This window comes from Nothobranchius furzeri, chromosome 16 (assembly GCF_043380555.1).
Source record: "Nothobranchius furzeri strain GRZ-AD chromosome 16, NfurGRZ-RIMD1, whole genome shotgun sequence".
Lineage (NCBI taxonomy): Eukaryota > Metazoa > Chordata > Actinopteri > Cyprinodontiformes > Nothobranchiidae > Nothobranchius > Nothobranchius furzeri.
Window position 1 is genome coordinate 3352542 of NC_091756.1, and position 17276 is coordinate 3369817.

The window sequence follows — 17276 nt, forward strand, 5'->3', positions numbered from 1 at the left end:
ATTTTCTACAACATTATAATGAGTGGTACAAACTACATAATCTGGGAATAAAGGAAATGTAACCTAATCTAAAATGGTCTGTATTAGGGTTGTCACGGTGTGAAAATTTTACCTCACGTTTATTGTGACCAAAATTACCACGGTTTTCGGTATTATCGCGGTATTTTTTTTAAATGTGCTACATTTTCACACAACTACATAAACCCTGTATATCAGGAAAATATTGTCCTCAGTTTGTGTCTAAATTTTGCCTAAAATGTGTTATTTTGTAATTATGTTGTTTATTTGTTTACATTTTCCCCTTTAGTCTTTAAAATACCAATATTTGCCCATAACTTCTTATTTTATGTCTGTTTGATGTCATCATTTTAAAATATTAGATCAGATGATACTCAGTACTTAAGTAGCCTTCTAATCAGATACTTTTTTACCCTTACTTGAGTAATAAACCCTATATCAGGAAAATATCGTCCTCGGTTTGTGTCCTTCCAGTGAGCTTTGCAGATGTGGGAAAATGTCATCAGGCAGTAATCATTGTTAAATTCATAATTATTCTCGGAGAGAGACCAACTCTTACCTGCCCCTGGGAGCCCCATAATGCATAGCGTCATTTCAACATGGCGGTGTCCGCGACACGGTTTATATGCAGGTTGCGGCGCTGCGGCTGCTTTATATAGCCACTCGTTGCTTTCTCCCTCAACCCAAATCCTCGGATCACGCATTTTAGCTAAAATGCTAACGTTAGCTTGCCTTGCGTTGACTGTAGAGTTGGGGGTGATGGTCACGCAGATGTGTCATGAGATTTGAAGCGTTGCTGCCTTTCACAGACACTTTTTCTGCACGTGCTGCAAACAGGATAGCCGTCTTCTATCAGCTGTCCCTCGGCATTCTTCAGATATTCTAAAGACGCCCGTACTTCCCACTTTGTCTTCTTTGAGGGCTAATAAACGTCCTGAGCGCTGCCGTCTCCTCCTTTGGCCATTATTTCAGCTTTAGCTTCAAGAAAGTTTTGGTTGTAAACAACAAAGTGCGCATGTGCCGCCGGCAACTTCAGCAGATGATACGGTGGCTGGTAAGGGTCACCGCGCCTACACCGCAGCCACGGTAACCCACCAAGATAATATAGTTTTTTTAAAAACAAGATGGTCATTATTGTCAACTTTTTAACCGGGGTTTACCGCTACACCGGTTACCGTGACAACCCTACCTGATCGGTCTGCTTTGATCTATTTTGAAAACTCTGATCAAAACCAATAGGGGGGCTATCGGCCGATTGGGATCAAATGCAGATCCATCGGTGCATCCCTAAATAAAACTTTACAGGATAGCCAAGCAGAATTGTTACTGCAAGCACAGAACAGGTAAGGAACACAGTTCAGACGTCTACACTCAGGACCTGGACAGAACTCACTCAACAACCACCAAAGAGAAGAGAGAGAGAGAGAGAGAGAGAGAGAGAGAGAGAGAGAGAGAGAGAGAGAGAGAGAGAGAGAGAGAGAGAGAGAGAGAGAGAGAGAGAGAGAGAGAGAGAGAGAGAGAGAGAGAGAGAGAGAGAGAGAGAGAGAGAGATGAAGAGGGATGGGAGAGGGAGAGAAGGGATGAGCGAGGGGGAGAGAGAGAGAAGGGATGAGAGATAAGGGATGAGAGAGGGGGGGCAAAGAGGGATGAGAGAGAGAAGGGATGAGAGAGGGGGAGAGCGAGAGAAGTGATGAGAGAGGGGGAGAGAGAGAAGGGATGAGAGAGAGAGAAGGGATGAGAGAGAGAGGGGATGAGAGAGAGAGAAGGGATGAGAGAGAGAGGGACGAAGAGGGATGAAGAGGGATGAGAGAGAGAGGGGATGAGAGAGAGAGGGGATGAGAGAGAGAGAAGGGATGAGAGAGAGAGGGACGAAGAGGGATGAGAGAGAGAGGGGATGAGAGAGAGAGGGGATGAGAGATAAGGGATGAGAGAGGGGGCGAGAGAGAAGGGGTGAGAGAGAAGGGGGGGACGAAGAGGGATGAAGAGGGATGAGAGAGAGAGAAGGGATGAGAGAGGGGGGAGAGAGAAAAGGGATGAGAGAGGGGGAGAGAGAGAAGGGATGAGAGAGAGAGAGAGAGAGAGAGAGAGAGAAGGGATGAAAGAGAGAGAGAGAAGGGACGAGAGAGGGGGAGAGAGAGAAGGGATGAGAGAGAGAGAAGGGAATAGAGAGAGAGAGAGAGAGAGAGAGGGGGGATGAGCAAGAGAGAGAAGGATGAGGGATGAGAGAGAGAGAGAGAGAGAGAGAGAGAGAGAGAGAGAGAAACCAACACCAAGAAAAATGGCAGAAGGTATAATTACCACGCTCATGAGTCATGACTGAGGAAGGGAGGAGAGTACAGTCGACAAAATGAGAAAAGGAGAACAGAGAGGGTAGGGAGAGAGAAAAAGTAAGACACAGGGAAAGAAACAAAGATTACATGTAAGGGAAATCTTTGAAAATCGGAGTGTATTTATATGGTCAACAGAAAATGTTTAAAGCTGAATAACATGAAATAAATGAAAAATAAAAATATTACCAGAATTTTTTTCATTATTTATAATCTCATCATTATTGGTCAATATTCAGTAATGCAGTTAATGATTATAAAAGACATGAGTTGTAATAGATGCAGTAACGCCAATTTCAAAGTTGTCCAGCAGTTTTTATGAACAGGCACCCAATGGCCCTCATAGGGACTGTGCAGTAGTTTGCACTGCGGTAATAACAACATTTATAATACAGTTATGTACCTATATTGTTGTGGTGACTGTATCTTTAAGTATCTACAACTTTTATTTATTGAAAACAGTTTGTTTGTAAATCTTTACACTGTCATCAGTTTTTTATTACATAGTTATTTACAGAATTACCAGCAGCAGCTAAATGTATCATCGGCAACAAAGCCAGGGGTCAAATCCAACTAGAATGAAGATTTCTGATACAATAAGCAAGTGACATGAAACTATCAGCTGCGTAGAATGATAGATGTAATCACTGTAACCAGGGTCCGAAATTAACACTCGCCACTCGCCAAATGCGAGCAAATTGCTCCATTTGGCGAGTAAATTTTTGAGCTCTATCTGCCACATGGCGAGTAAATGTTTGCACCAAATTAGTTATGTTTATCAGTCATCTTCCACGGATTTCTGATGCTCCTCCCGCCTGCACGCAACGTACACAAACGTACGCGAAACGTGAACGCCGCATCCAACGTCATTTCCACCTATCCCATTCAATCAGTCTATCAAGTTAGCAGTTAGCTTCGTGTTAAAACTAGCGGTGAAATGTGGCGGTTTTTAACTGGAGTCAGCCAGCCTTCCAAAAGAAAACTCGGCGAACTGGAAGAAAAACCACCAGGACCAATGGCAACCAGAAGATTTTGTGAAAAGTGGCGAACCGGAGATGGCGGAGTCGTGAGACAATGGCTACATTATGATGGCCACGTAGCGTTGCTGGCTTTCACAGACAACTGGCCCTCGGCATTCTTCAAATATCCAAAAATGCCCGTACTTCCGACTTTGTCTTCTTTGAGGGATAATAAATGTCCCGAGTGCTGCCGTCTCCTCCTGCCATTATTTCAGCTTTAACTTAAAGAAAGTTTTGGTCGTAAACAACAAAGTGCGCATGTGCCGCTGGCAACTTCCAGCAGATGATACGGTGGCTGGTAAGGGTCATCGCGCCTACACCGCAGCCACGGTAATACGCCGAGATAATTTTTTTTTACACAAGACGGTTATTATTATTGTCAACTTTTTTTACCGGGGGTTACCGCTACACCGGTTACCGTGACAACCCTAGCCCTGACACACTTTCAGATGTTCTCATGCTGCAGCTGTGTTCTCCAGAGATCAAGGACTATGACCCAAATGCGGCTGTAATGCTTTGGCACAAAGACGGTGTCAGAAGCAGGAGGCCAGACTTCATGGACAGAGAAAACAAGGAGTCTGACTAGATTTCAATGAAAGAGTTCATAAAAACATCTCTAAAAATAAATAAATAAATAGTAAAAATGACAAAAGAGTTGTTTTTCTTATTAATTGATGTTTTAATTATGTTGTCACTCTGGAATCAACATAATATAGAATAACATGCTTTAGCTAGATCTAAATCATTTAGAATTTTGGCCGGTAGGCCTGGGCGATATGACGATTTTAGACCGTTTTACGATCTACACATCTGACGGTCTGTCATTTTTGAGAGACCTTTTTATCACGATTCACAGCTCTGCAGTTGAATTTCTGCCTCTGAATGAAAAGGGAACTTACCTCAGGCGAATGACACACCTTTGTTTGACCCTTAACCAATCAGAGTGAGTCACGGTAATATATTATTGCCCTGCTTGTTTTCACCTGTGTGTGAACATATGTAACGTTATGAAGTTCATAATTTTCGGCTCCACACAGCTGCCCCTGTACACAGTAACACCCGTGTAGAAAACGCCAAGGTCGGGTGTTCCTCAGACTGTTTACATTCCAGGAGAAGAGCCAGAAGGAGAAGAAGAACGCTTTTCAATAATCAAAGTACTTAATTTGTGATTAAAGCTAGTCGAAACAGATGTTGATCAATAATAATCAAGTGAATGATCTGTGGAATAAAGATGTCATGATTTATGTGTTTAATGAAAACAGGACTACTGCACAGACAGACTGACCCTCATCTCCATAGAAACGCATGACACATTGTTCCAACCAATCAGAGCCTTCGGCTGCCGCAAGAGAATCTGGCTTGTTGACTTAAAGTGTCCAATCCGCTTTACTAAAACTTATCAACAATTCAGAGATATAAAACAAGGCAACGCCATTTTAAGCTCAGTTCCATTTTGACTTCAGTTCTATTCACCGTCATCCCAAAGAGAAGCACAGCCTGGCCAGATGTGTTTTCTTCTTTAAACTAAGAACTGTGAAGTTGGAGATTTTCGTCGTTTAACAACCAGACGACATCCTTTCAAAATAAGAGCACCACTAGCTGACGCTGCCGATGGTACCGGGGTCGACCCTTCAGACGGGCTTTGACGTGCTGTGATCGCTGCTTCGACCAGCTCCAGCGCACATCCGAGGTCTTCAGACCTGGCATTTCCTGATCTACCTGGGAGGCCCCCACTGGATACGTACACGGCAAAATAGCAGCTCATGTCATCACTTTATAAGCCTCGTGATATCTAGTCATAACAATCAAAGACTACCAGATTCAATGACGTCAGCCTAAGGACTCTGAACAAACCACACACACACACACACACACACACACACACACATCGAACATCACATCCATTTCCAAACAACACAGAGTTAGTCCTGATAGATTGTAGAATTTATAATAAAATTCTTAAATGCTCCCAACTCTCTTTTTTCTTGTCTCAAGGTCAATACAGAGTGTTAAATGAACTCCCTGATGATAAAAACAACCTATTCTTCTGATTATAACAAGTGATCTACTTACAGTATATTAAAATACAACTCTAGATCGTTACATCACTCTATTTCACTACACAAACATGGCTTCGGCCGCGGCTGAGAGCGACAACAGAAGTTACGGTGTAACTATGGTTCTGTGAGTTCCTGGATGACTGCCAGTCACAGGGGTCACTCGGAACTCCTCGGGCGAGAAGATCCCGGGAGACCCGAACGTAGCTATCGGCGCGTAATTTATAGACTCGCGACCAGGTGCGCTACGTGTCACGTGCGTGACTTTGTTTACATTAGTACTCGACCTGCGCAGAGCGCGAGGAGACACATCCACTCTACTGCCACTGGCAGTCAGGAGGGAACGAAACAGAACAAGGTTTTCGTTCCGAAGAGGAACGCCTCGTCCGTTATATGGAACTGGTTTGGTTTTTCACCAGATGACAAAGAGCAGCGAAACGTTAGCCTAGTGAACTAGACCAAATTCTTGCTTTGCAAAGTTTGGTCTAGGCATGCTCCATTGGAACCTCCGCAGCTCCTACCAGGACTCTGGCTAGCCAATCACAGCTCTCTAGAGGGGTTTCAAACACAAAAAGAGCTGTGATTGGTCCATAATGGTGGGCCAATCATAGTGCTCCATCTGCTTAGTGAACAAATCACAGAGCTTTATCCGCTTTGTGGGCCAATCAGGGCACTCTATATGCCTGGTGAGTGGGATGATGCAACAGAGAGTGAAACAAGAGTATGTCACATTCATTGTCCAGTAGCATGCGGAGATCATTTGAAAGACAACGGTAGAACCCGCCCCACAACCGAGAGCCGTCAATGGAGCGTTGCCAGACTACATAATACATTTATTTAGTCTGGCTTGCCAGGCTAGCGAAACGTCATTTGCAAGGAGAGCGTCAAGGCAAGTGATGGCAACACCACAAACTTGTTTAATCACTTGAAAAGAAGCCATCCCAAACAATACAATGAGATCCAGCAGGCAGCTAAAGCTAAAAAGCCTGCGGCTGCAGCGGCTAGTGCTTCTTCCAGGCAGCAAACACTAACAAACACTCACAAAACTCACTCCCTACGACAGAGACAGCAGACGATGGAACAGTGTGACAGATGCAGTGACGTACCACTTGGTTAAAGATTTGTGTCCCGTGCGAACAGTAGAAGGAATGGGATTTAAGAAAATGATAAAAACATTGGATCCGCGCAACGGGTTTTCCAGCCGCAAGTATTTTTCGAACACCGCCATTCCACGCATGTACGCTGAATGCAAAGTGAGAGTTGAAGAAAATATTCAGAATGCGCAGTTATTTGCTACCACAAGCAATCTCTGGTCCAGCCGCACATCAGAGCCGTATTTGAGCTTAACTATCCACTACATGAGCAACTGGGAGCTACATAGTATTTTGAACAAGTTCATGTTTGCACAATACGTTTGCAATTGACATGTTTGCACTTTAAATATGTTCACGATTTTAATTCATGTTAAGTTACTTGAAAAACGAGAAAAACAGATTTTTGTAATTGTTTCTCTCAGGGCTTTTATCATCTCTGGTGTGAGTTTAAAATATAAGTGTGTTAGCACTGTGCTGATTATCCCTAATATGAATAAATGTTTATTTATTCAATGTTTCTCTTCTTTAATACGCAATTGAAGTTATGCTATTTGTGGATAAAAAATTGTGATAAAATCGAAATCGTGATAAAATATCGAAAAAATCGTGATATTCTATTTTTGCCATATCGCCCAGCCCTATTGGCCGGTAGATTTTCATCATCTACCAGCCAACTTGGCCGGTGAGTAAAAAATTTAATTTCGGACCCTGACTGTAACCTATGTGCAAATACATGGAGAAGATTTTGTTTTTAACTTTTTGAAGTAAAACTGTTGATCAGGTAAAATTCTACATGCAAACATACTGACACACGATTACAGAAAACAATTCTGTAAGTATAAAGAGGTAGTGAAAATCACCATTTCTGCACCTATTACAACATGTAAAAAATTGCATTCTACTGATTACAGTAATGGATTCCAATGAAGGAGCCAGATCATGCCTTTTTAAACCTTTGAGAGCAAAAGCAGGCGCAATATATGGTCAGCCTGAATTTCTACCCACAACTGAAATTGTCTGTTTCACTAAAGCTTCGCCCGGCCCGACAAAACGTGCCTACAACTGCATCTCAGGCAAGTTCATTGTTGTTTTGCCATGTCGCTTCAACTCCAGGTGTCAGCAGTAATTCACTTAGCCAGCTGATGCAGATTTCCTTTCTTTATATTTTAGTTCATTGATTGTTTTCTTCTAAATATTTTGTGTCTCTAAAGATCTTTGCATTTGGTCATTTGTGCGTTCACACTGTTTTTGTCCGCAGAGGGCGACACCGTCCTCTGCTGCCCGCGGATAAAAACAAGTGACACCACCATCACGGGCGATCTCTGAGGATGGCTAGAGCTGAAACATGTAAGGTAAATAAATATTTTTACTAAACTGTGTAGGAAAATAACTAAAAAACTAACAATGTTATGGTGTGCGTCTTTGTAGACAGATGCATGAATTTTATGTCAGTGTTTTGTCCCCAACCCAGAAAGAATTGGTCAGAAGATCCACTCTGGTATTGGTGGAGGTTTAAAGCAGTCTGTGACGTAAAGCTCACATTCTCAACTGCAGCATGAAATGAACCTCTCTATGCGGGGTGGCCGTGACCTACTTCCATGGGGGTGGGACCCAGATCAGAGACCAGCTTCTAGGGGAGAAGCGAGGCCTAATCACACACAATCGTGGCTTCTCCGGGGTTTTAAAAAAATACTGAAAAATTACAGCTGAAACAGGAAAATGCATGAATGCAACCAAAAACAGGTTTGGGGGTATCTTTCATGAGAAAATAAAAATATCATATGATAAAAAGCTCCAAAAAGTGGATTTTCCATGATATGGCCCCTTTAAATCTATTCATAGGACTGATGAGAGTTTTTGACTAACTAATCAGAATTTGATAAACGGTCAGTCTAGAATACGTTTTATCTACACAGATGAGACATCACAAGTAAAACACAATCACTCTTTCATCAAAGCACCATCCTGGACCCAGTTTTAGAACCAGTACACCCTGTTACCCACTCATCTAAACTCCACCAAACATCCAAAAGAATGATGTTGCGATAAACTAAACAAACCAAAAAAAGGAGCAAACAACGATGATTTGACAAGAGGAAAAACACATTTTTGGGGGGAAAATGGGAAGAAGTGGCAACAAAAACTTTTTTTTTTTCTGGAACAATTCTAACAGGATTACGTTTCTGCAACGTGATTAGTATCGGAGGTAACTGAGGCTAGGACTCCTAAATAGATCTTGTAGTTATTTAAAAGACCTTTTATGAAATTAAACTGTACCTGAAAAAGAGAGACATCATAAAGTATTGAAATTCAAGATAAAGCTACTTGCTAAAAAATGACCTGCACTATTCTTGTAGTTCTATAGTCTTTAAAACACACTGAACAGGTTTGACTTACCTGATCCTTCTTCTGTGACCATCCCCAGTCCCTCTGCTTTGTTTTGCCGCTCAAATGCATTCAGATCCAGAACACTAGAGCAAACAGAACAGAGCCATGAGCCACTCCCTGATGCCTGTGTGAGGCATCTATAGGAGTAGAGTAACAGCTTCAAGAGCAGAACGTATTCTTCCACATCTCCTGCATTAGTTTCTGACAGAAGAAAGCTGGGAAAATGCTTGGTTCAGAAAAGCCTGACAGATCTATGTCACACTGTCATTCGACATTCATGGGCTCACTCATCTTGACTCACAACAGGGAAGGCTGTTGTTGGTTTAGTGTCCAGGAAACAGAAGAATGTGTTGTTACGAAAAGGAGTGGACCAACATTCAACAGGCCACGACTCTACAACTCTATGCGACGGACATGTGTTGCGCTGCGTGAGGCAAATGGTGGCCACACCAGATACTGACTGGTTTTCTGCCCGACCACTAGGGTTGGGCATCATTTGATTTTGAACGATTCCGATTCTGATTCCTATTCCTCGTTTCGATTCCGGTTCCTATCGATCCCCGATTCCGATTCTTTCAAGACATGACATGCTTTACACGAGCTAGCTAACCACAGGTCCTACTTGATGAAATAATCTTAACTTCAACATGAATTTTAACTCTATGAACAACAACATCACCTTCATTTAGACACAAACATGTTTTGGAGAAAAAAGAAAAAGACTTGCAGCACAACCAGTGTGTTTGTTTCTGACCACAACCAAAGTCTGGAAGAAGCCTCTGGGATGAGAGGCTAAATGTCTCCAACATATCCAGACACGTCCAGCTGTTTCCAGCTAAAACTCTCAGGATGATCATGTCCAGGATGACTGAGAATGTTATGGAAATTTTATATTTCATTGCTTTAATCCTGTTAACAAATGTCCTGAAGCATTCTCACACTCAGACACACCCACGCACTGGTCTTCCCATACACACATACACACACTGACTCTCTCTCACACACAATGACCTCACTCCCATTCTTATCTTTCTGTTTAAATAAACTCTGTGATCAGATGTTCGAGGCATTTTGCCTTGTGCAATTGCCACAGTTATAACTGGTTGACTTGTTGTCTCATTGTCTCCTTTTCTCTTCGACTACAGGAAATGGGTTATTGATAAACATATTGATAAAATCCCTAACATAATTTGGTCCTTCAAGAGCCGGGGTCCCGTCACCTCACAGCGCCAAGAGCCGACGCCGGAGAACTGTCGACAACCTGAATTTCCTCCAGCGCTGAGCTTTCGCTGGGAGGTCGGTGTGAGGGTCTTGACGTCGCTAGGAGAAATTCGCTAGGAGAAATGCGGATCCATGAACCCAAGACCTGAGCGAAGAGATTTGGTGAGAAGAGTTTGTTGTTTGTTTTGTCTTTGTGGTACCGAGAGAAAATCCTCGGTGACCAGAAATAAATTGGTTCAATCCACCGTGAAAGCTGTATTGGCTGGGTTTTGGGCGTTTTAGTCGAAGATAGAAATGCTACTCTAGTTTTGATACAGAAAACTGAGTGAAAAATATACTGGTTTGGTTCACCATGAAAGGACTGGTAAACAGATTCCCGGAAAGCCGTATTGGCTTGGTTTTCTGCATTTTAGCCGAAATTAGAAATGCAATTCTGGTGTGAGAAATAAGTAGACCGGTGTGGTAAGTATGAGGATCTAAATTGGTTTCGTCTACCGTGAATAGGACAGTTTTTGACAGATTCTCTGAATGCTGTAAAGTGGTGATGGTTCGTTGCATGCTGCCTGTAGTTGGCTTGGTTTTAAGCGTTTTGCCAAAGAATTAGATACATGCTCTAGTTATCTGTGTTGTTGTTTGTTTGTCTTAGATGTTGTCTGCTTTAATTGTTGTTGAAATGGATGAGAGAGTGTGTGGACTTGCTCATTCATGTAGAAAGAAGGATATGGCAAATCAGACTTCTAAACTGGTTGGCTGATAAGTGAGTCCCGCTGTGTTTAGACACACAGTTGGAGTTGTGAGCCAAAATCTGACGTCATGCCGAAGAAGAGACAGTGTGGTATCTACATGGGGAAATAAGAACTCACAAAATACCTTTTGAGTAAATATTGTACATTGATGGAAATGTCAATTAAGGAAATGATCTGAAAATTATCAGAGGATTGATGGAAAACATGTTTTTGATAACCGCTGACGTGTCACAAATGTATTATGCTTACAGCACAGAGGGGTGGAGAGAAAAAAGGGTTGAAGACGTGAAACAGAGAGAGAGAGCACAGCCAAGCTCAAAAAACCCAAACAACAGCTGCTGTGCTCGGAGCTAATAAGGTCTTATCAGTCGAGGCCTCAAAGGTAACTTAAACTAGAAAATAAAAATGAGAAATTAACTCCTTGATGCAAAATAGTCATTACAGTGGACAGGTTCTCAAAATTGTAATTTACTTATTTGTCTTTGCTATTAAGCACACCTGTTGAAGACTTTATTGCATTTGAGCCTCTCCATGTGGACTTCAGTAAGTCCAGCCAACATATTTCAGGTTCAGAATACACACTGTGGTGGACAAGTAAAAAATTATGTGCAAATTATTAAATGTTACAAAAAAATAGTTATTGAAATTTGTTTCATCCACACCTGAAGATAAATAAAAGACATTGTTAAATAATCATGGTTGAAGATTTCATAATTCATGCATCAAAAGGTTAAAGGGACTTTACGGAGTTTTGAATTTTTATGCTCGCGATCGCCCCCTCAGGCCAAAAGCGTAACGGCAGCTTCAATAGTAGGCTTGTGCACGAGGCGCGCATGCTGTACGTGCACACTCCTTAACGAAAATAACAGTCCCTTGTGTGTGTGTGTGTGTGTGTGTGTGTGGCCCGGAGGACAAAGGACAGGAGAACGCACAGCTAATTAATTAAATAATTTGGTTCTGTACCTTTCTCTTCAGCACAGCCAACAAAGGTTTAAGATGGGTCAGTTGTCCTGCATGCTCTGTTCATTCCATTCCCTTGCTTGAAAAATAAATGAAAGTTGAACCCACATCTTTTTTATCTGTGAATTCAATGCCGTTCGGCGAGTCTCAAATAAAAATTTGGACGTCTTCCTTGTTCTCATGAGTGTTTATTTCAGGTTCCAGGGTTATGGAGATTAAATATCACCCAACATTTTGGTGGAGATGCGGGTAGGCAGAGTGGGGGCTGAAGGCTGAGGCTGGAGCAGACTAGGGGCTGGGTTTCTGCGCCCAGCTCTCGCATGGCGATTCACGGACATTACAAATAATCTCTCTCTCTCTCTCTGTGTCATCCTTTAATATGGGATAAATGAAAAATTACCTATCATTTTGGTGGCCCGTACGGGGAGCACAGAGCCTAGCGATGGAAGATTGTCTCCAGGGAGCCGTGTGGCGCCACTTCTTCATCAAAAGTCTGGGGGGCTGTGAATTGTCCCATTGGCCGGCTAAATAGCTCTGCAGACAGACTTTCATCAACAGGCTCTCGCACTCGGAACTCAGGACGAATTTACAACGCGGAGGAGAGTAAGTTAATTAATTAATTCATCAAGTTAGTTCATTAATTTGCCTCTGTTTCTTTAACCACTGGCAGTGTGGTTTAAGTTGATTACGGTGGGCCAGTTGCGACCCTGTGCATGTGAGCCACAAGCTCTTGAGTGTGTGAGAAAGTTCGGTTGATGAAAGAAAAAAAATGCGTGAGATTGTTGGCTAAAGTGTGGAGTGTGGTGTAATCTATATTGATATACATTCATGCGCCACTAGGGGGCAGTACTCACAAGCTAGAGAAAATGTGTGGCAGGTGAACAGCTTGAGAGGCTAAAATAAAAGGTGGTTGTTGCTCCACGTTATCGCCTGAGCGGAGTTTATTCAAGAGCCCAACACAACATGGTGTCAGAAGTGCACTCGCTCTAAGCGGTGAACTGAGGAAACGAAGAAAAAGTCGATTTGGGCGAACGGCCAACGACAAACATGACGGAGCAAGCAGCAGCTGTACCGGCGGCAACATGCCCGGCTATGGCAGCTCCGCCAGCGGCTACTTTCACCATCAAGCCACCGGAACCGTTCGACTTCGCAAAGCCCCAGGAGTGGGAGAAGTGGATCAGACGTTTCGAGCGTTTCAGAATGGCAAGTAATCTGGACAGTTCAACAGATGCTAACCAAGTGAACACATTAGTTTACTGCATGGGAGACGAGGCTGACGACGTGCTAAGGGGACTTGACCTAACTGATGAGCAGCGCCAGCAGTACAATGCGGTCAGAAACGCATTTGATAGACATTTTGTCCCCAGAAAGAATCTGATCTATGAGAGAGCAAAGTTTAATAAGCGAGTACAACAACCAGCAGAAACAGTTGACTCCTTCATAACAGCTCTATATGCTCTGGCTGAAAACTGTGAATATGGAGGACTTCACGATGAACTTTTGAGGGATAGGCTCGTTGTGGGTCTCAAAGATTCATCACTGTCAGAGAGAATGCAGCTCGATAAAGATTTGACCCTAACCAAAGCTATCACAATGGCGAGACAATCTGAGGAAATAAAAAGACAACAAACTGACTTAAGACGGGAAAGCAGCACGGGCAAAACAGCCGTGGATGCCGTGCATGTCAAAAAATCACAGCCAAATAAATTCAGAAGCAGAGACCAAAAGCAGTTCAAGCCACAAAAACCACAAATAACAAAACGAGAGAATAAAACATGCTCTAGATGTGGAAAAGCACAGATGCACCAAACAGCACAGTGCCCAGCTAAAAATGCGGAATGCCACAACTGTGGGAAACGTGGACACTACGGGAGAGTTTGTAGGTCTAGAAAAAGCCGAAAAGCCACTGTATGGACCAGGAGGTGCAGCATTGACCGTAATTGGGTCCACAAGGGAGGACATTTCCTACAGTGACAGGAGCACTACAGAGACAATCTATGTAGTCAGAAACCTGCGTGTAGCTCTCTTAAGCAGGACAGCTTCGGTGAGACTGAAACTAATTGCCCGAATGGACAATGTTGACCTTGAGTCAGTGAGGAAAGCGTACCCGAAACTATGTGATGGGCTCGGGCTTGTTCAAAAACCATACGCCATTAAGCTGAAGCCTGACGCTAAACCTTATTCACTGAAGGTGCCCAGGCGTGTTCCACTGCCACTACTGGGCAAGGTCAAAACAGAGCTGGAGAGGATGGAACAGTCGTGTGGAAGAGCCCACAGACTGGTGTTGCGGCATGGTCGTAGCCCCCAAAAAGGACAAAGAGAACGTCCGCATCTGTGTGGACATGACACCATTAAATGAGTCGGTGTGTCGTGAAAGATATATCCTCCCCTCTGTAGAGCAAACACTAGACATGCTCACAGGTGCGCAGTATTTCTCCAAGCTCGATGCTAACATGGGCTTTTGGCAAATACCGCTGTCCAAAGAATCTGCTCTCCTCACCATATTTATTACGCCATTTGGTAGATACCATTTCAATCATTTGCCATTTGGTATTTCCAGTGCACCGGAGCATTTCCAAAACATGATGGTGACGGAGGTGACAGCCGGCCTCGCGGGGGTCGTGTGCCACATGGACGACATCCTGGTCTGGGGATCCACGAGAGAGGAGCACGACGTGAGACTCCGCGCTGTCCTCGACCGTGCAGAGAAGGCGGGCGTCACCCTGAACATGTCAAAATGTGAGTTCGGCAAAAGAGCAGTGAAATTCTTAGGATTCATTGTGTCATCTGAGGGCATGAGTCCTGACCCTGACAAAACTAGTGCGGTGCAGAATATGAAAGAGCCAAGCACCGAGAGTGAGCTAAGGAGCTTCTTAGGAATGGTGAATCAGCTGGGGAAATTCATCCCAAACCTCTCCGAAAAAGACAAACCACTGAGAGACTTGCTTTCAACTAAAACATGTGGTACTGGGGGCACGAGCAACAAAACGCATTTAGCAGTTTAAAAGAAGAACTGTCATCTGCTCCAGTACTACAGCTTTACGACCCAAACAAACCCCAAAAGATCTCAGCGGACGCCTCTTCATATGGGTTGGGGGCAGTTTTGCTACAGAAAGACAATAACGTATGGTCACCAGTCGCGTATGCCTCACGATTAGGGATGCTCCGATCAGGTTTTAATCTGCCGATCACCGATACCGATCAGCCAAGAGGCCGATCATGGCCGATCAGCCGATTACCTATACCAATTACATAGATTGCCTGTAAATTGTTCATTTAGCTATGGTGAGTTCTAATGCATGTGTTACATATTAATTCAGAAAAAACATGGTTTTACTTCACTTCAAATTATGTAATATCAGTAACAATTTATAAGAAATTGAAAACATTAAGGCTCTCTTTAGGCTACAAATAGTGCAAAAAAAGTCAATATCTCACATCTCCGCCTAAATCAAATTAAGTAACCAAGGATACATTCAGATACATCCAGTGAGCTGTTAAGCTCAGCATTGACACAGGACTGACATCTGAGCTCCAAATGTCACTTGTGAAACTCACAGAGGATGAGACGCTTTCTTTAAGGAGTCCCTCGATGAAAGAATACACTCTCTGGTGGAGCTCTGAAAGGGCTACGTCGGCGAAATATTTACGTCCCCGTAGCATGTAGCGAGGTTCCAAGTGGGTTAGTAGTCGGCGGAATCCGGCGTCTTCCACAACTGAAAAAGGCTGGTCGTCTAGTCCAATAAACTCGATGATTTTACGGGTAATTTGCTTAGCCTTTTGACTGTCACGCTCATATGGGCGAGTGTTTCCAAGCGTCGGCTGTATTAGCTGCCGTCTGACTGTGAGTGCATTAGCAGGCTTCTTTTCACTGTCTGCGGTGAGCCTCAAAAACTCACCATGCTCCGCCAAGTGTTTAGTCTTTAAATGTCGGATCAAGTTCGTTGTGTTGAATTTTTTTGAAGTGCTTCCTCCGCGGGGTATGTTTTCGTTGCAAGTGTTGCAAGACGCAAACTTAATATCACTCTCGCACACCATAAAGAAGTTCCACACGGCAGATATGTTTGTCTTTGCGGGTTTGCCGCCACGCGCATGCGCACTAAGCGGGGAGAAGCGGAAGGGTGAACTACCGGCCGGGAAGCGCCAGTGCCAGATCGGAAATGAAAGGTGATCGGCGATCACAGATCACACACTTTTGCAGGAAAATCGGCCGATAATTATCTGTTGCCGATCAATCGGAGCACCCCTACTCACGATCATTGACACCTACAGAGCAGCGCTATGCGCAGCTGGAAAAAGAAGCGCTGGCGCTCACCTGGGCCTGTGAAAGATTCAGTGACTTTATTCTAGGGCTACACTTTGAGCTTGAGACCGACCATAAGCCACTCGTGAGCCTACTTGGAGGGCAAGCCTTGGATTTGCTTCCACCACGGATACAGAGATTCCGTATGCGCCTAATGAGGTATTCTTACACTATAAGGCACATTCCAGGCAAAAGCATCACTACAGCCGACACGCTGTCACGGTTACCGCTGGCAGGCAGCGTGACACCCAAAGACAATGATCTTATGGAGGACACTGATATTTACGTTGATGCAGTGCTGGAGGGCCTTCCTACTAGCAGCAAATACCTTGCAGATCTCCGTGAGCAGCTACAGTCGGACAGTGTCTGTTCGCAAGTCATGAAGTTCTGTGCAGAGGGCTGGCCTGACAGGAACCAGCTGCAGGGAGTAGTAAAACACTACTGGTCAGAAAGAGCAGTTTTGAGTGTACACAATGGACTACTACTGCGAGGCACAAGGTTGGTCATTCCTGCAAACATGCGAAATGCAGTTTTGGACAAAATACACGAGGGTCACCAAGGAGTAGTTAAGTGTCGAGAACGTGCCCGACAAGCAGTGTGGTGGCCAGGCTTAAGTAATCAGATCAGTGAACTTGTCCTTAAGTGCAGGCTGTGCATACAGGAGAGAGTTAATGTGAGGGAACCTCTTATGCCCACACGTTTACCTGAGAGGCCATGGCAGAATTTAGGAGCTGATTTGTTCACGCTAAAAGACAAAAACTATCTGTTGGTAGATTATTTCTCGAGATATGTCGAGATTGCTCAACTCAGCCCAACTCGTTCAGCCAATGTGATTGTGCATTTAAAGTCAATATTTGCACGCCATGGAATACCTGAAGTATTGATTACCGATAATGGCCCACAATTTGCATGTCAAGAAATGAGAGACTTTGCAAAGGACTACTGTTTTGAGCATGTAACAAGTAGTCCCAGGTACCCGGAGAGCAATGGCGAAGTGGAGAGAGGCATCCAGACAATCAAAAATCTCCTCAAGAAGGTCAGTGATCCCTACAAGGCATTGCTGGCGTACAGAACAACAGCACTGGCGAATGGCTACCGCCCGGCTCAACTTCTCATGGGGCGCAGGCTTCGCACTACTATACC

The 17276-nt window shown here is 43.8% G+C and overlaps 1 protein-coding gene across 3 annotated transcripts in view; it reads right to left on the reverse strand.

Moving 5' to 3' along the window:
- Window positions 1–17276, reverse strand: part of ryr2a (ryanodine receptor 2a (cardiac)) — a 710821-nt gene that overhangs the window by 320698 nt on the left and 372847 nt on the right. For 2 of the 3 annotated variants that reach the window (XM_070545356.1, XM_070545355.1), the window contains exons 88-89: window positions 8913–8986; window positions 2317–2334 (exon numbers count right to left, since the gene is read on the reverse strand). In XM_070545356.1, coding sequence (XP_070401457.1) covers window positions 2317–2334; window positions 8913–8986 — 92 coding nt within the window. The remainder of the gene's footprint in view (window positions 1–2316; window positions 2335–8912; window positions 8987–17276) is intronic. The other variant, XM_070545357.1, reaches the window with a different exon arrangement.